The sequence below is a fragment of the Photinus pyralis genome, unplaced genomic scaffold (assembly GCF_008802855.1).
Source record: "Photinus pyralis isolate 1611_PpyrPB1 unplaced genomic scaffold, Ppyr1.3 Ppyr1.4_LG10, whole genome shotgun sequence".
NCBI classification, from domain to species: Eukaryota; Metazoa; Arthropoda; class Insecta; order Coleoptera; family Lampyridae; genus Photinus; species Photinus pyralis.
Window position 1 is genome coordinate 12,206,006 of NW_022170250.1, and position 19,618 is coordinate 12,225,623.

Below are 19,618 nucleotides of genomic sequence, written 5' to 3' on the forward strand. Positions count from 1 at the left end.
CCAAACGTCAAACTTTTGCCAGAAATCTCTCCATCTCTCTCTGGCAGACAATTTATCTACTATAAATTAAAATAATGATAGATAAATTTCGTCCAGGTCGAAAACACGATTCCGAACTCGACGGAAACGAAAATAATGTGACACAGATAAACACCCTGTATCGTTTCGTAAGGCATACGGTAGCAGTAAGAAGCGAAACATTATGGAGGTGTCGAAAGCTGTAACGGAGCACTTCCTTCCCACTTGCATAAGTCTGTCATTCGCGATCTTGAGACATAAAACCATAAGCGCGAAATTCGTGTTGCCAACTTTTTTGTTGGGACTCCGAATTGTCTTTTTTTGATCGAGCCGAATTGACGAGGTGATAATAGGGAAAGGTCGGGGGCGTGTACCTTTGAAGATGCCTCCCAAAAAGCGCGCTCGTCGCCGCCCTTCCCGCGTTTTTCAACTGTCACGGGAAAATCTCGGGAAAGCGTTTTCGCTCCACCTCGCAATGATTTAAGTTAAGTAAGGAAGAAGCGACGGTGGTGGGGGGCGAGAGGATGAAAATTGTCGCCCCTTTCGTTGACACCATGTGTGAAAATTTTAAAATCCATTCAGTCAACGAGCTTCATTAGAGAAAGCTGCGAATTGAAGAATTGTTAATGTAAAAGTTTTTTGGCGCGGCGGCGGCGGATTAATTTTCGATTGTGCGCGGGAATGTTGAACAATTTTATGGATGTGACAATGTGCGAATAGTCAAAATCGACGATTAATTCATTGGAATCCGCTCCGTTGGGTAAGTAGGTATATACCGGGTGAATAGTTTTGTCCGCGCGCCATTAACATGTCACGATATATTGAGACGCTAAATGGGCGTAATATTGACGTAGGTGCACTCTTTACGACATTCTCGAATTGTTCGAGTTTTATTGACCACTTAAATCAGAACACAAACTGCGGTTTTTACTGTCCGCGACGAGGAGAAAGAAAAATTTCGAATTTTTATATCGTCCGTAAAAAGGACGACGCGCGTCGTTAAAATTTTCGCCGAAATAAACGATCCCTGACGCGGCCGAGAAGGCAGCAATTGCAAAATGTTTGTCGTGAAAAATTAAAGTTTGGTCCTTTTTTGGACTTTTTAATCACAAATCTCCAGGAAATTCTATCACAACATTTTTTGTTCCAATTTGGAATCGATTTTTCCAAAGAATCCACAAATTCATCATCCTGCCGTTAACAGTTTGTTTCTATCTCGTTAATTACATGCCGTGATTAATTAAATTAAATTCGGGCATGTAATTAAATCAAAAACAGGAAATTCTATCAAAGTTAATTTTTGTACCACGATTGGGCACCTACAGATAGCGACTTTTCCAAAAATCCAACAGATTTATCATCAATTTGTTAACAGTTTGTTTCTCTCTCGGTAATTTCGTGACGTGTTGTGCAATTTAAATTGAATTCGAGCATGTAATTAAATCAAGAACCGGAAATTCAATTAAAGATAATTTTTGTGCCAAATTTGCCCGATTTGGCACCTACAGATAACCACTTTTCGAAAAGTCCGACCGACTTGCCATCCTTTCGTTAACAGTTTGTTTCCCTCTCGCTAATTTCATCAATTAAATTAAATTCGAGCTTGTAATTAAATCAAGAACAAGAAATTCAAAGTTAATTTTTGTGTCAATTCTACCCGATTTGGCACCTCCAGTGACTCTTCCAAAAATTCGACCGATTTATCAACCTTTCGTTAACAGTTTGCCTTTCTCTCGCTAATTTTATACCGTAAATTGCGTAGTTTAAATTAGATTCGAGCTTGTACTTAAATTAAGAACAGGAAATTCTATCAAAGCTAATTTTGTGCCAATTCTGCCCGATTTGGCACCTACAGATAACGACTTTTCCAAAAATTCGACCGTTTTTTATCATTAAATTCGAGCCTGTAATTAAATCGGGCACAAGAAATTCAATTTAAGTTAATTTTTGTGCCAATTCTGTCCGATTTGGCACCTACAGATGCAGATTTTTACAAAAATTCGACCGATTTATCATCCTTTCGTTAACAATTTGTTTCTCTCTCGCTAATTTCATGCCGTGATTAATTAAATTAAATTCAGGCATGTAATTAAATCAAAAACAGGAAATTCTATCAAAGTCAATTTTTGTACCACTTCTGCCCGATTGGGCACCTACAGATAGCGACTTTTCCAAAAATCCAACAGATTTTTCATCAATTTGTTAACAGTTTGTTTCTCTCTCGCTAATTTCATGCCGTAATGCGCCAATTAAAATAAATTCGAGCTTGTAATTAAATCAAGAACAGGCAATACCATCAGAGTTAATTTTTCTGCCAATTCTGTCCGATTTGGCACCTACAGGTAACAACTTTTCCAATAATTCGACCGATTTTTCATCATTTCGTTAACAGTTTGTTTCTGTCTCTCTCCAATTTCGTACCGTAATGCGTCAATTAGATTAAATTTAAGTTGTAATTAAATGAAGAACAGGAAATCGTATCAAAATTAATTTTTGTGCAAATTCTGCTCGATTTCGCACCTCCAGATAATCACTTTTCCCAAAATTCGACCGATTTATCAACCTTTCGATAACAGTTTGCCTTTCTCTCGCTAATTTTATACCGTAAATTCGAGCTTGTAATTAAATTAAGAACAGGAAATTCTTTCAAAGATAATTTTTGTGTCAATTCTGCCCTATTTGGCACGTACAGAAAACGACTTTTCAAAAAATTCAACAGATTTATCATCCTTTCGTTAAGAGTTTGTTTCTCTCTCGCTAATTTCCTGCCTTGATTAATTAATTAAATTAAATTCGAACTCGCAATTAAATCAAGAACAGGAAATTCTATCTATCAGTTAATTTTTGTGCTCCCGATTTGACATCTACAGACGACTTTTCAAAAAAAAACCGAGCGATTTATCATCCTTTCGTTCACAGTATCTTTCTCTCTCGCTAATTTCATACAATGATATGAGCAATTAAATTAGATTCAAGCTTTGTTATTAAATAGGGAACAGGAAATTCAATCAAACTTAACTTCTGTGCCAATTATGCCCAATTTGGTACCTACAGATAACGACTTTTCCAAAAATCCGACGGATTTTTCATCCTTTCGTTAAGAGTTTATTTCTCTCTCGCTAATTTCATGCCGTAATTTGCGCAGTTTAAATTAAATTCATGCTTGTAATTAAATTAAGAACAAGAAATTGTACCAAAGCTAATTTTTCTGCCAATTCTGTCCGATTTGGCACCTACAGGTAACAACTTTTCCAATAATTCGACCGATTTTTCATCATTTCGTTAACAGTTTGTTTCTGTCTCTCTCCAATTTCGTACCGTAATGCGTCAATTAGATTAAATTTAAGTTGTAATTAAATGAAGAACAGGAAATCGTATCAAAATTAATTTTTGTGCAAATTCTGCTCGATTTCGCACCTCCAGATAATCACTTTTCCCAAAATTCGACCGATTTATCAACCTTTCGATAACAGTTTGCCTTTCTCTCGCTAATTTTATACCGTAAATTCGAGCTTGTAATTAAATTAAGAACAGGAAATTCTTTCAAAGATAATTTTTGTGTCAATTCTGCCCTATTTGGCACGTACAGAAAACGACTTTTCAAAAAATTCAACAGATTTATCATCCTTTCGTTAAGAGTTTGTTTCTCTCTCGCTAATTTCCTGCCTTGATTAATTAATTAAATTAAATTCGAACTCGCAATTAAATCAAGAACAGGAAATTCTATCTATCAGTTAATTTTTGTGCTCCCGATTTGACATCTACAGACGACTTTTCAAAAAAAAACCGAGCGATTTATCATCCTTTCGTTCACAGTATCTTTCTCTCTCGCTAATTTCATACAATGATATGAGCAATTAAATTAGATTCAAGCTTTGTTATTAAATAGGGAACAGGAAATTCAATCAAACTTAACTTCTGTGCCAATTATGCCCAATTTGGTACCTACAGATAACGACTTTTCCAAAAATCCGACGGATTTTTCATCCTTTCGTTAAGAGTTTATTTCTCTCTCGCTAATTTCATGCCGTAATTTGCGCAGTTTAAATTAAATTCATGCTTGTAATTAAATTAAGAACAAGAAATTGTACCAAAGCTAATTGTTGTGCCAATTCTGCCCGATTTGGCACCTACAGATGAAGATTTTTACAAAAATTCGACTGACTTAATTATCCTTTCGTTAACAGATTACCCCACTCTCGCTAATTTCACAACGTAATTAATTAATTTAATTTAATTTGAGCTTGTAATTAAATCAAGAACAAGAAAATACAATTCTACCGGATTTGGCACCTCCAGATAATGACTTTTCCAAAAATTCGACCGATTTATCAACCTTTCGTTAACAGTTTGCCTTTCTCTCACTAATTTTATACCGTAAATTGCGCAGTTTAAATTAAATTCGAGCTTGTAATTAAATTAAGAACAGGAAATTCTTTCAAAGTCAATTTTTGTGTCAATTCTGCCCTATTTGGCACGTACAGAAAACGACTTCAAAAAATTCGACAGATTTATCATCCTTTCGTTAAAAGTTTGTTTCTCTCTCGCTAATTCCTGCCTTGATTAATTAATTAAATTAAATTCGAACTCGCAATTAAATCAAGAACAGGACATTCTATCAAAGTTAATTTTTGTGCTCCCGATTTGACACCTACAGACGACTTTTCAAAAAAACCGAGCGATTTATCATCCTTTCGTTAATAGTTAGATTCTCTCTCGCTGATTTCATTCCGTGGTTAATTAATTAAATTTGAGCTTGTAATTAAATCGAGAACCAACGAATGTACATCAAAGTTAATTTTTGTGCCAATTATGCCCGATTTGGCACCAACAGGATAACGACTTTTCCAAAAACCCGACGTTTAAATTAAATTCATGCTTGTAATTAAATTAAGAACAAGAAATTGTACCAAAGCTAATTGTTGTACCAATTGTGCCACCTACAATTGACGACTTGTTCAAAAATTCGACCAATTTACCATCCGCATTCATTAACAGTTTGCCTCTCTCTCGCTAGTTTCATACCGTAATTTGAGAAGTTTAAATTAAATTCGAGCCTGTAATTAAATCGGAAACAAGAAATTCAATTTAAGGTAATTTTTGTGCCAATTCTGCCTGATTTGGCACCCACAGATGAAGATTTTTACAAAACTTCGACCGATTTATCATCCTTTCGTTAACAGTATGTTTCTCTCTCTCTCTCTAATTTCATGTCGTAATGCGTCAATTAAATTAAATTCGAGCGTGTAATTAAATCAAGAACAGGAAATTCTATCAAAGTTCATTTTTGTGGCAATTCTGCCCAATTTGGCACTTCCAGAGAATGATTTTTTCAAAAATTCGACTGATTTATCAATCTTTCGTTAGCAGTTTGCCTTTCTCTCGCTAATTTTATACCGTAAATTGCGCAGTTTAAATTAAATTCGAATTTTTAATTAAATTAAGAACAGGAAATTCTATCAAAGCTAATTTTGTGCCAATTCTGCCCGATTTAACACCTCCAGATAATGACTTTTCCAAAAATCCGATCGATTTACCATCCTTTCCTTAACAGTTCGTTTGTCTCTCACTAATTTCATGCCGTAATTTGCGCAGTTTAAATTAAATTTGAACTTTTAATTAAACCAAGAACAGGAAATTCAATCTAAGTTAATTTTTGTGCCAATTTTGCCAGATTTGGTACCTACAGGTACCGACTCTTCCAAAAATTCGACCTATGTATCATACTTTCGTTAATAGTTTGTCTCTCTCTCTCGCTAGCTTGTAATTAGATCAAGAACAGGAAACCCTAGCAAAGTTCTATCACTGTTTTGGAATACTTTGCTTCCCTCTTGCTACTCTCATTGTAAGTAAATTAATTGACAGAAAATAACAATAGGTCCAAATTTCTGATTTGGCTCCAAAAGATACCAAGCTATTGGAAGCGCGTTCCTCAGTCCGAAGGGCATAACACTTTCAATATGTCCAAATAAACAAAGAAGTGCAGACTCGTTGGCGTTGCTAATCGTCACAATTCCAGCGACTAAAATGTTTACAAACAGTCGCGATTAGAGAGTGCCAACAGATTTAATTTGCACTTATCATTTAAATCTTAAAAATCCATTTGCGATCATTTCATCGGCCCATCAATCGCACGTACGCATCAGAGAGCACTCATATTCGCGTTCTAATTTTAATTTCGTCCGATTAATTCGAATTCGTTTATATCTTGCAGACGAAAGGAAGAAAAAATGTTATAAGTGGAGAAAGGTGAGCCAGTGAGGATGCACCATTCGGATTACATGCAAGTGTCGTCCAGAGATCTTCAGGGCGCCGCCGCCGGCAGCGAGCATCCCGTCGCATCCTTGCCGACGGACTGCTGCTACGCGACCGACGGATGGAGCTATACGGGAATGAAGCAGATTCCCAGCGTCTCGCCGATGAAACAAATTGAGGGTGAGCCACTAATTCATTAAATTACTAAGTCACCTAGCAATTAAGGCGGCTGGAAAATTAGGAATGATCGATCTTCCAGATTATATTTAGATGTCGGAATCCGTCCAAACGTTTTGAACGCTTTTCAAAATTATCACCTGATTATTGCAGACGTGCACAAATAAAAACTGAAATGTCAAAACTTTGGATGAAAGCAATATCAATTAATTTAATCGTAGCGAATTAGATGATTTAATTACGACACTTTTCATTGGACGATGAACGCATTCATTCGATGACATTTAAGATCTCAGCTGGCAGTAAACTGCACTTTTATGACATTCAGAATTTTTGCCAAATTTATTGCTATCACAAGTTTGTGGTTGCGTATATAGTGTCTTATAATACATTTCAGTTTACGCGTTATGATCTTTATTTATAATTGTAGTAGTTTACCAAAAAAATCCTAAATTACGTACAGAAAAACGGATATACCAATTATAAGATGACCAACAAGATAGTTACAGTATTTATTGATAACTGATAACCTGATAACTAATATTTCGAGAATATTTGGAGAATATCTTGTTACATTTACGATAATAACCGGGAGTATGGAATATCCCCCCCCCAAATCCCTCCCAGAAATACTTTTCCTCCCAAAAGTGCTCAGACACTCAAGATTTTGGAAAAGGACAGAGAAATCTCTTTTCCTGTGGAGTATGCAAACAGTACATTAGAACGTTTTATGGCGAAGAGCGAAGCACGGGGGGGGGGCACGAAGATTTGATCAAGGTTACCATGGGCGTCCTGAAGAAAATAGGGAAGAAATTATCTAGTATTTTAGGGGGTATGGAATACCTCCCAAGCCCACAACAGTACCCTCAACAAAGAAGGACTACATAATTTATTCCATACCCCTAGAATACACCCCCCCCCCATTACAGCGTCCCTGCCCCGCTTTTTCGTAGATGTAATGATCTTCCCGAAAACTATTGAGTTCCAAGGAATAAACATTTCATGGGAAGGAGTACAACACCGCCCCCTAGAAATTCGTTATCCCACAAAAGTGCTCACGCGCCCATGATTAGCTTTGGAGACGGACTGAGAAATATCTTTTCCTGTGGAGTACGATAACACTACATTTCTGTGACACAACATAGCACCGGAAGTCTGGGGGCCCACTCCACAGCATGCGAAGATTTGATCATCTTTTTCCAAATGGTGCTATGGAAAATTGAGAAGAAATTAGCGAGTTCTTGTTTGGATACTGCTGTGTAGCTGGGAGGTATTCCATAATCCCCCATATCCTGCGGCACTACGTTCCTTGTCGCACTTAGTAAAAGATGTGGCAGTCTTCCCAAAAACTATTATGAGTTCCGAGGGATGAACGTTTTATTGTGAGGAGCACAGCACCGGGAGGTCCTCCTTCCTCCCCCCTCCCCCGAAATACGTTTTTCAACAAAAGTGCTCACACTCATGATTAGTTTTTGGAAAAGGAAAGAGAAATCTCTTTTTCTATGAAGTATGCTAACATTAAATTTCTATGAAACAACGTAGCACGGGAAGTCTGGAGGCCCCCCCCCCGAAATATGTTTTTTCAACAACTCATGATTAGTTTTTGGAAACGGATAAAGAATTCTCTTTTCGTATGGAGTATGTTAATACCTACGACATTTCTATGAAACAACGTAGCACGGGAAGTCTGGAGCCCCCCCCCCCCAGAAATATGTTTTTTCAACAACTCATGATTAGTTTTTGGAAACGGATAAAGAATTCTCTTTTCGTATGGAGTATGTTAATACCTACTACATTTCTACGTATGAAACAACGTAGCACAGGAAGTCTGGGTGGTATAGACCCCCCCCCCCCCCCAAACCATACGAAGATTTGATAACTATTATGAGTTCCAATGGTGAGGAGCACAGCACCGGCGGTCTGGGCAGTATGGAATAGCCCCCAGCATGCGAAGATTTCAACACCTTTTTCCAAAGGTTTCCATGAGGGCGCTAAGGGAAATTGAGAAAAAATTAGCGAGTCCTTAGGGGGGGAGGGGGTAGTCCACACCCCCTAGATTCCTCGGCACTGCTTTCCTGTCACATTTCTTAGTAGAAGATGTGGTAATCTTCACAAAAATGAAAATGGAGGGTAGTAAAGGATAGAGGAAGTAAGAGATTTTAATATTTAGAGTACCAGATGCAACGAAATAATGGGAACTAAGAAAGAGGGGAGAAAATTCAAAAACGAATTCCGAACGAAAACCGAGACATAGGTTTGGAAGCAATGACATGAACTAGAAGGAATTACGAATATAAATACGGCAGCAGAGAAAAAATGGAGGGAGGTACAAGGACTGGACAAAAAAAAAATATCAAAAGAAAGAAGAGGAAGAAATGGCGAGAAGAAGGAATGCAAACTTTGTGGAGAGAAAGAGGAAGATATTGAGTAGAGAAGTAGAAAGAATAAGGGAAAGCGGGCGTGAATGTTAGAGGGGGTTAGAGGGGAAAAATAGATGAAGATGATACCAAAAAACGGAAGAAACACAAATAATGAGATGCATGTAGTTGAATTTCAAAAAAATGAATGAAAAATTCCAAATAGAAGAAACAACCCGTTTCAGATTTCAGATGTTTTTTTTTAATTTCTTTAAATTAGTAGGCCAGTATTGATATCGATTCAAGCTAAAGCCACGTTTACACCGCGCGTGCTGACAATTCGCCTATTAAAGATGCGCGTTTCGGACTCGTCAATTCCGCGGTTAGTTAAAGATCAAAGAGGGTCGTAAACTGATGGCGCGAGATGATTTCAAAACGGAGCAAATTTTAATGGTAACAGTAGAAAGATAAATGATGAGATAAATGGGATGAGATTTATCAGTGTAACTGGCGGCCGATTGTAGATCTAACAAACCGATTATTTTCAATATTTTCACTTTTTGGGTCCCCAAAAAAGAAAACGAGCTGCACTACTCATAAAACTTAATCATCAAAGGTGGCGCCCCCTTATAATTAACGTATACTTTTCACGGTAGCGAGAAAAATGTACTTTTGGGTGTATTTTCGGCCGGGGATAAATCAAAAAACGCTCACGCTACAAATCCGCAATCTGTTAGTCTAATGAGTGAGTTTGATTTAAGGCCACATTAGTACGGCTTAGCGTCGTTAAATTTGCGTAATTAGCCATCCTGACGAGATTGGTATGTAAGGAGCGACGGACGGCCGCTAATTTTGCGTCAAAAAGCGACGCATTCTTCTCCCCTTTTACTTTTAGGAAACGCTAAACGTGACTAATAGGAACAGATAGCTTTGTGTAGCGAGCATGTTTTTCCCAAATACTTTCGCTGATTTACGGGCATTCCGACCGCCCGAACACTTACAACCCCATAACTCACGTAAATAGTGACACGGTACATCCGTCAAGCCGATTTTGACAGGCGCGCCAATTAGTTTTAATCTTGCAGCGTGTCTGCAGAGCGCGTCGAAGGCGCGAAAGGCCTACTCGCCGCTTAGCCACGCCGATTCGCTCTCGTTGGATTCGGAAACCGACGCCGAGAATAACAATCGAACCGGAACCGGAAGCAAATCGCGCACGAGGTAAGACCGAAACCGGAGGAACAAATGCTAGTCGGTTTTCGCAGCTTATCCGCGGCGCTGAGCACGGCGGGGGCCATTCTCGAGATGAAGCCGCTCTGGGACGAGTTCCACTCGCTGGGGACCGAGATGATAGTCACCAAGGCTGGGAGGCGAATGTTTCCGACCTTCCAGGTGCGAATCTGCGGCCTGGAGAGGCACGCCCAGTACATGCTGATGATGGACTTCATTCCGCTCGACGACAAGAGGTACCGCTACGCCTTCCATAGGTAAGAAGAGCCCCGGCACGACACCCTCACCCACTCCCATTCCAGCTCAAGCTGGGTCGTAGCGGGGAAAGCCGATCCTGTCTCGCCACCCCGCATCCACGTTCACCCCGACAGTCCGGCGACCGGCGAACAGTGGATGAAGCAGGTCGTCTCCTTCGACAAGCTTAAGCTCACCAACAACCAGCTCGACGACAACGGACACGTAAGTCCCCCCTTCCACTAAACTAAAACCCTCAAACCCCATCTCTCCAGATCATCCTCAACTCGATGCACCGCTACCAGCCGCGCTTCCACATCGTCTACCTACCACCCCAAACTCAAGAGGAAGTCGGCCACCACTACAAAACCTTCGTCTTCTCCGAGACGTCGTTCACCGCCGTCACCGCCTACCAAAACCACAGGGTAACTACCAAAACCGACCAACCCCACCCCACTCACACGCTCCCATTTCAGATCACCCAGCTCAAGATCGCCAGCAACCCCTTCGCGAAAGGCTTCCGAGACTGCGACCCGGATGAGAGGTGAGTCGGGGGAGACCGAGATGGATGCGTTTCGCATACTTGAGGGCTATTAATCCCAGAAGCGAGTGGCAGATACCGAAATAGCGCGCTCGCTATGGAACTAATGATGATAGGGCAACAAAAAAACAGATATTTGCGTTAGCCGTTTTTTACGCGACGCTTCGTTTTTATGGCTTTTCTGGAATTTTAATTCGCACCTAAAAAACTGCACACGTGCGGTTCGGTGGAGTTTCTAATATTTTATTTTAGATTTAGAGTGATCTAATTTGGAAGCTCAGTTGAAGGCGAACAATGCTCGTTTGAAATTAGAATCGCATTCGTGTTGGCCGCTGCAAATTTTGCAATTGCTGTTGTTCCCTCTTCACCTTTCGCTTCTGCTTTCCTCCCTTCTATTCCCATCCGTTTTCCTTTACAGTTAATATTTCTCTTTCCCTTCATCTACTGTTTAAGTTCAAATCCCATATGCTTTACTTTCCTCTTTATCTTTTTTGTCGTCTTCTTGCTCACTCATTTGTCTCCCCACCTCCCTTCCCTTGCTACCTTTCTTTTCCTTTTCCCATTTCCCATTACGCACTCTTCAGCTTCATCTTCTTCTTTCCGAATCTTCCGCCGTTTACTCATCGTCCCCTTTCTCCAGCTATTTCGCCCCCTCAATTCCTCCCATTTCCCTACACCAAGACCCCCCACTTCCGATTATACCATCGTTTCGTTTCGTCTTAATCTCCCCCTCACTTTACGTTCTTCTGCTTTCCCGCTCAGTCTCAACATCTTCAGCCGCCTCCCCATCATCCTCCTTCATGCCATTCCTGTATCACCGACCCACCGTCGCGTCGCTTACGTTTCAGGTTCACTTCGTCTTTCTCTTCCGTTACCTCGCCGCAATATCCTTTCTATTCCGTTTCTTTTCTCACCTCTTGATCGCATCCATTCCAGTTACATATTCCTCTTGCCATCCCATTCCTCTTCAGATCTCCATCCCCGTCATCCTTCTTCTGTTTTCCTCTTCTGTCTCATCCCTATTTCCCAGCTGCTACTTCCTTTTCATGCACATTTTCGTGATCTTTCATTTCCTACTTTCCTCTCTCTCTCGCACTCTGCCATTCCTGATTTCATTTACCTTATTTACTTCCGATGATATCTCCATTTCAGTTCTCTCTCTCCATCTTAATCTTCTTCAGCATTTTCTCTTCCGCCAGCTTCTGCTTCATTTTCCTCTTTCGCTTCCTGCTTTTTCTCCACCAACTTCCTCTACCGCACATACCCTTCTTCCCTCTACCGCTCTTGTGTCCTTTCCCTCCTCTGTTTTTCGTTTCAACGCCCGCTTCCTGAACCCTTTTCTGTTTTTCTTATTCCCTTTCAGCAACTTTATTTCCGCCTCAGCTGCCCTCCTCACTTTCGCTACATTCACATTCCTCCTCCCCTTCCTTTACCTTTTTCTTCAGACTTACAGGTACATTTCCCTTCCTCGTAATTTGGTTCCGTGTTACTCCTCCGTTACCTCTTCACCGTGGACTCCTCCCCATCTTCTTCTACTTCTTTTCCCGTTTTGTCTTCTCCTTCCACTCTCTTCATCTTTCTTGTCTTTCCTCTACCCCTTTACATCGTATCCATCCAGGTATCCATTTGAGCTATCCATTCTCTTCCATTTTCTCGACTTCAGCTTCCGCTTCTGCTCCAATCTCCCTTGACTTTTCTATTTCCTCTCCCTCTTCCCCTTCTTCGCCCTTTTACAACCCTTTATCACCACGAACGCTTAATGTGTTGTGCTTTTCCACTTCAATAATACCTACCACTTCATTCTTGCCGTTCGTTTCCGCCTCCTTTTTTATACCTTATACGTCATTCCGTTATTCTTTTCTCTTTCTATCCTCTTCTGTTTCACCCACTCCAATACCGTTTCTTGATGTTTACCTCCCCCCCCCCCACCATCATGTTCTTTTTTCCCTTCCTCTTTGTTGTTCTTCTTTTTTTTTCTTCTCATGTCCCTCTTTCTAGACCATATTCTTGCTCCTATACTTCATGCTTCCATTAGTCTTAATATTTCTTATCTCTTTCCCTTGATTTTCCTTTCTACATTTCTTTTTCCCTTCGCGTCTTCTTTCTCACTCTTATCCACGCAAACCACTTATAATTATGCACCCTCTCAACCGAATCTTCCGTCGAATCCTCATCGACCCTTTTTTCCTGCTGTTCCGCCTCAGCATTTCCTTGTCCTCTTCACCTTCCGCTTCTGCTTCGCCCCCACCCCTTTCTATTCCCGTCCGTTTTCCTTTATTCCCTTTTATTTTGATGGAAGACGAGAACACTGAATCGAATATTCCCCCCAACCCCCTTTCCTTTCCTTACAACTATCATAAGATCTTCTAAAAGTTTCTTTATACTGATTGTTAAATAATATACCGTTTTCACTATAAGTATACGGGGTCAGGTGAAAAAGTTATCTGATAAAGTCTCATTTTTTTAAATAGAGCACCCTGTATATTTGAATCTAAAGAGATGGCATATTAAATTCTCCTTTGAAAAATATAACACACCAGGAGTGATTCAAAAAAATTCCAACAAAATACAAAAAGCCTTTCGACGTTAAGATGTCTTCAGACTCTAGGGGTAGATTTTGAGAAAAATCAGAAGATTTTTGTTAGTCCTGTGAAATTTTGAAGAACGATCCCAAAAGACCTTTAGGAGAGCCTTGACGATTCTTAACAATTGATTAAGGGTGTCACTATCCTCAGTTTTTAGGGGGTCAGAGGACTCATACATTTTCAAATATTTCAAAAAATTGTGAGTCCGCAGGGACGTGAAGCCCCTAAAGTGAGAACCTTGTGCGTTCAGTTTCGTGGGGCCACAGAACAACGAAGAGCCTCTTTAGGGGTAGTGTTTTAAAGAAAATCCGCAATGGCCTACCCCCAACACCATTTTGTGTCCTTTTTGAAAATCGCGTCATCGTTTTCGGAACAATTCAATTCCATACAACTTGTTACCTGACACTATTTTAAGAGCGCAAGGACATCAATAGAAGCATCCATCAACTAAAAATAGCGGGGACAGCGCGCGCGAGTTTGTGTCATACAAAAGCTCTGCAAAAAGAAAGATATTTATTTAAAAAATCGCCCGCTCTTGAAATGTTTATTAGTGTAATTTAAAAATACCGCGCGGTCCGCTTCGAAATTAAGAGTTATTCTAACATCAAAATAAATAAGTCTCATAATCGCCCCTAACGCTTTTTTTCTATTCGAGAATTCGCCGAGAAAATTATGAGGATGAAGCGCGGTGGCGAGGCCGAAACGTGTCTTTAATTAACCACCGGCGCATTTATCTCAATTATTTCGGTACCGGGCGCACATAATTTTTCGCCTTAATTCGAATTCGATTTTTTAAACCCGGAGGCCAAAAATAAATTTTAGAGGATCCCGTAAATGTCAAACGGGTGTCTTTTCGTTGTCAAAGCAACTTAACTTGTCCCATAATTCGACCGAACGAACTGTTTTATGGTATTTACGAGCAAATTAGACCGAATGATTACAAAGAAACAGAAGTTAACTTATTTACGGGACTCGTTTATTAGTTTCGGGTTGAGTAATTCGAAGCGTCTGTCCTTTTTACCGGCGGCGGCGGCGGAGCCGTCCTCCCTCTTACGCTCTGACATAAGAATCTTACGAATTTCGGCTTTCAGAAATGTTACACGTACGGAAATAGCATATTAAATATTCACTGTGTTTTGCACTTTTGAAAATATCAGAGATCACATGCGTTCAAAGGCGCATGATCGATACTTAGTAAAACTAGTAAATTATTAGTGATTCTTTGAGACAAGACGCATAATTAGAGAAACAAAGAGAGGGGTCGAGGACTATAGTTGGTAGAAATTAATTCCTTTCGTTGAGACCTTTAATTAGAATACCATGAACGATAAAAATTTCTGCCCCCCCCCCCTCCCTCCCAGGGGCACCACCACCCACTAAACTCGAAAAAGAGGTGCGCGGGAAAGATATATAGTGTGTACAAACCAATTTGTTTCGATAAGACCTTTCATTAGAATACTATGAAGGGTAGAACGTGTGTTTACCCCCCCCCCCCCCTTTTCAAAGCGTTACCTACTTGGCACCACTAAAAGAGACCTCTCCATGTCCCTCAAAATTTCAAAAATCTTTAAAAATCCCTGAAGAGTTCTTTGAATCTCTAGACTGGGCATCATCAGACTTAATACAAGATGTTTAAGACGTAAAGACCATTCGTCAACCTTTCAAGGCCCTTTCTCCACTTGAAAGGCTTTCCTAAGACTTTTAAGGGGTCTCCACGTCCCTTAAAATTTAAAAAATTAAATAAAGTTACCTATAACTTTTCCAGGACCTTTAAGGCTTTTATAAAAGTTTAAAAAGCATTGCAATGGCGCCCTTGAAATTACCCTTAAAGGTTTTACAAAATACTTCGAATGCCCTTAGCTCTTTCTAGACTCTTTGAAATCACTCCCATGGCTTTGAAAATGGTCTGAAGGTCGTTTGAAGAGATGTGACGTCCCATAAAGCGCTTGTAAAAGTTTAAAAATTGTGGAATGGCACAAAAGCCTTTGGAATGACCCTTAAAAGTTCTAAAAAGCACTCTGAATGTCCTTAGCGCTTTCTAGATTCTTCCCATGGCTTTGAAAGTGGCCTGATGGTCGTTTGAAAAGATCTGACGTCACATAAAGCCCTCGTAAAAGTTTAAAAAAGTTTGGATTGGCGGGAAAGCCTTTGGAATAACCCTTAAAGGTTCTAAAATACACTCTGAATGCCCTTAGCTCTCCCATGACTTTGGAATGACCCTTAAAGGATATTCAAAGCAATTCGAATTCCCTTAACTCTTTCTAGATTTTTTAAAATGCTTCCCATGGCTTCAAACAAAGCTTAAGTAGATCGTTTGAAGGGATATGGCGTTCCATAAATCTCATAAAAGTTTAAAAAATTGTGGAATAGTGCAAAAGCCTTTGGAATGAATATTAAAGGGCATTAAAAGCACTTCGAATACCCTTAGCTCTTTTTAGATTCTTTAAGATGCTTCCCATGGCTTTTATAATGGTCTGCAGGTCATTTAAAGGAATCTGACGCCCCATAAGGCTCTTGTAAAACTTTAAAAAATTGTGAAATGGCGCAAAGGCCTTTGGAATGCCCTTTAAAGGTTCTAAGAACCACCCCGAATGGCCTTAGCTCTTTCTACTCTTTAAAATGCTTCACATGGCTTTGAAAATGGTCCGAAAGGTCTGACGTTCCCATAAAGCTCTTGTGAAAATTTAAAAAATTATGGGATGGCGCAAAAACCTTTGGAATGACCCTTAAAGGTTCTAAAAAGCACTTCGAATGCCTTTTGCTCATTCTAGACCCTTTAAAATGCGTCCCATGACTTTGATAGTGGTCTGAAGGTCGTTTGAAGGGACCTGACGTCCCATAAAGCTCTTGTAAGTTTTGAAACATTTTGGAATGGCGCAAAAGCCTTTAGAATGACTCTTAAATGTTCTAAAAAGCACTCCGAATGCCTTTGAACCTTTAGGATACATTCCATGGCTTTGAAAATGGTCTAAAGGTCGTTTAAAGGGATCTGACGTCCCATACGGATCTTGTAAAAATTAAAAAAATTGTGGGATGGCGCAACAGCCTTTGGAATTATTCTTAAACGTTCTAAAAAGCTCTCCGAATGCCTTTGAACCTTTAGGATGCATTCCATGGCTTTGACAATGGACTAAAGGTCGTTTAAAGGGATCTGACGCCCTATAAGGATCTTGTGAAAGTTAAAAAAATTGTGGGATGGCGCAACAGCCTTTGGAATTATTCTTAAAGGTTCTAAAAAGCACTCCTAATGCCTTTGACGCTTGAAGATGCATTCTACTGCTTTTGAAGGGATCTGACGCCCCATGAGGCTCTTACAAAAGCTTAAAAATTTATAAAAGGCGCAAAAGCCTTTGGAATGACCTTTAAAGGTTATAAAAAGCACCCCGAATGCCTTTGACGCCTTAAGATGCATTCTATCGCCTTGAAAATGGTTGGAAAGTCGTTTGAAGGGAACTAACGACCCATAAGGCTCTTATAAAAGCTGAAAAAATTTAGAAAAAGCGCACAAGCCTTTGGAATGACATTTAAAGGGTATAAAAAGCACACCGAATGCCTTTGACTCTTTAAGATGCATCCCACTGCTTTAAAAATGGTCTACAGGTTGTTTGAAGGGATCCGATGGCCCATAAGGCTCTTGTAAAAGTTAAAAAAATTGGGAAATGCCGCAAAAGCCTTTGGAATGGCCCTTAACGGTTCTAAAAAGCACTTCGAATGCCTTTTGCTCATTCTAGACTCTTTAAAATGCGTCCCATGACTTTGATAGTGGTCTGAAGGTCGTTTGAAGGGACCTGACGTCCCATAAGGCTCTTGTAAGTTTTGAAACATTTTGGAATGGCGCAAAAGCCTTTAGAATGACTCTTAAATGTTCTAAAAAGCACTCCGAATGCTCTTAGATCTTTCCAGAACCTTTAAAACGATTCGCATGGCTTTCAAAATGATCTGAAGGTCGTTTGAAGGGATCTGAAGTTCCATAAGGCTCTTGTAAAAGTTTAACAAATTTGGAATGGCGCAAAAACCTTTAGAATTACCCTTAAAGGTTGTAAAAGCACTCTGAATGCCTTTAGCTCTTTCTAAACTATTTAAGATCCTTCCCATAGCTTTGAAAGTGGTCTGAAGGTCGTATGAAGAGGTCTGACGCCCGATAGGGCTCTTGCAAAAATTTAAAAAATTGTGGAATGGCGCAAAAGCCTTCGGAATGACCCTTAAAAGTTCTAAAAAGCACCCAGAATGCCTTTGACTCTTTAAGATGCATCCCATGGGTTTGAAAACGATCTGAAGGTGGTTTGAAAGGATCTGACGTCCCATATGGCGCTTGTAAAAGTTAAAAAAATTTTGGAATGGTTTTGGGTTAACCCTTAAAGGTTCTAAAAAGCACTTCGAATACCCTTAGCTCTAGCTAGACTGTTTAAAATGCTTCCCATGACTTTAAAAATGGTCTGAAGGTTGTTCAAGGCCTTTCAACCATTTTAAAGTCTTTCTTCAAACTTTTAGCATCTCACTAGGTCCCTCAAAATTCCAAAAAATTGTCTAATTTTTTCTAGAACCTTTAAAAGAGACTGGGGATTAGACTCAATACTTCTTTAAGGCGTAAAGACCATTCTACAACCCTTAATTCACTTTAAATGTTTTCTTTAGACTTGAGACCTCTCTACATCCCTAAAAATTTCAAAAAATGGTCTATGATTTTTCTAGAACCTTTAAAAACAGTTTTTTGAGTTCCTAGAGACTAGGGATCAAACTTCGTGCAGACTTAAAAGGCCCTTCATCCACTGAATGGTTTTCTTTAGACTTTTGGAAGGCATCTCAAAATGGCGAGCGTTTGAACTATTCACATTGTCGTTAATACCACCTTTGTTTCAGCGGTCCAGATGTGAGTCCACAAAGCACGCAGGGCAACAAACAGAAAGCGACGCGGACGACGCCCACGAACTTTTCCAAAGGTAGGTAATTTCTCGACAAGTGCGGGTCACTTGAAGTTGTTTACGTTTGGTTAAAAAAATGAAACCTCTAAATGTCTCCTAAAAAAGTGATTAAGTGCAATAATGAGCGCACAGAGGCTGCTCTGTGAGTAACGACTTGAAGTTTTACGATTTTGTAAACACATCTTAAGCTGTTGGAGCACCCAGTGTTTAGAAATTCTTTCAAACACATGGCTTCCTTCCCAGTCAATAAATCACACAACAAATTATCTTTTGTTTACTTTCCAAAACGTTAAAAGGTACACAGGCAATTTCTCAAAACGCACAGAATATGACGTACGAGATTTATGGCCGTCTTCCCCAACCGAAGATGTTTAAACAATTTACCAACGTACACAAATTAAAAGGCTAAATTAATATCTGCGATCATCAAACATAAAACAGGTAGCCTTAGATATACAGAGAGCTGAATTTGTTTATACAGACTGTTTTTAAACAAAATGGCGGAAGCCCCCTAACCCTAGTAAATCCGTTCTGCTTCCAGATGACGATCTCATCCCTCAGCAGCATCCGGATCACGTCAGGTACGCTCACCAGAGCGCCGCGACGCCCCTCATACCGTTCGCCGCCGGACTGAGCCCCATCGGTCAGCCCTACTCGGCCGAACTGTGCAATTACGGTCCGGTCTACCACCCGCACAACATCCTGCACGGCTACAACACGGTCTACAGTAGCGACAAGGGCGTGAGGGGCGGAAACTTCGGCAGGCACGTCTACGGGAATTACGCGTCGTTTTACGGCGGCGGGCCGAACCTGAGGGCGCCGACCGTTCATCAGACCAATTACGATTTTACGCCGAGGTGATCGTGTTACGTATTTTAAATTTCGCGCCGCCAAAGAAACGAAACCAATTGTCATTTTTGTAGGGTTAAGTGTACAATTTTAATGGCTGTTATATGTATAATTAAATCTATTTTATTATCGCAACGGAATTTTTTTCAAATCCTATTCCTAGGATTCTAATTAGCAAAACAACTCGAGTTCGCAATTCCTAATGGCCGTAGTCGAGAATACCTATCATTTCCGAAGATTCAAAATTGCAATTCCAAAGTAGTCCAAAATTCCTAGGAAGTGTCTTAGCACAGTAAGTATCGAGATTTATAAAAAGCCTCACAGCTTAAATATACAAATCCTAGGATTTTAGGATGCAATTTGAAATTAAAAGAGCCAAACCTATCAGTTTCCGCTTAATACTAATCCTAGGATTTTTAATAAACGAAATGCATTGCACTCTCAATTTAGGAA

The 19,618-nt window shown here is 39.9% G+C and overlaps 1 protein-coding gene across 1 annotated transcript; it reads left to right on the forward strand.

The window, feature by feature from the left end:
- Positions 1–522: 522 nt before the first annotated feature.
- Positions 523–19,300, forward strand: LOC116161789 (T-box transcription factor TBX1-like). Its single transcript, XM_031475258.1, has 9 exons — positions 523–778; positions 6,233–6,453; positions 9,893–10,025; positions 10,070–10,291; positions 10,337–10,493; positions 10,544–10,693; positions 10,745–10,812; positions 18,255–18,334; positions 18,858–19,300. Exons 2-9 carry the CDS (start codon positions 6,282–6,284, stop codon positions 19,175–19,177), a joined length of 1,302 nt encoding a protein of 433 aa, XP_031331118.1. The 5' UTR covers positions 523–778; positions 6,233–6,281; the 3' UTR covers positions 19,178–19,300.
- The last annotated feature ends 318 nt before the right edge of the window (positions 19,301–19,618 follow it).

Excerpts from the sequence above, each read along its gene's own strand:
- LOC116161789 (XM_031475258.1), top strand. The coding sequence starts at position 6,282 with ATGCACCATTCGGATTACATGCAAGTGTCGTCCAGAGATCTTCAGGGC. Across the intron at positions 6,454-9,892 it reads GCCGATGAAACAAATTGAGG|CGTGTCTGCAGAGCGCGTCG; the intron begins GTGAGCCACTAA and ends TTAATCTTGCAG. Across the intron at positions 10,494-10,543 it reads AGCTCGACGACAACGGACAC|ATCATCCTCAACTCGATGCA; the intron begins GTAAGTCCCCCC and ends CCATCTCTCCAG.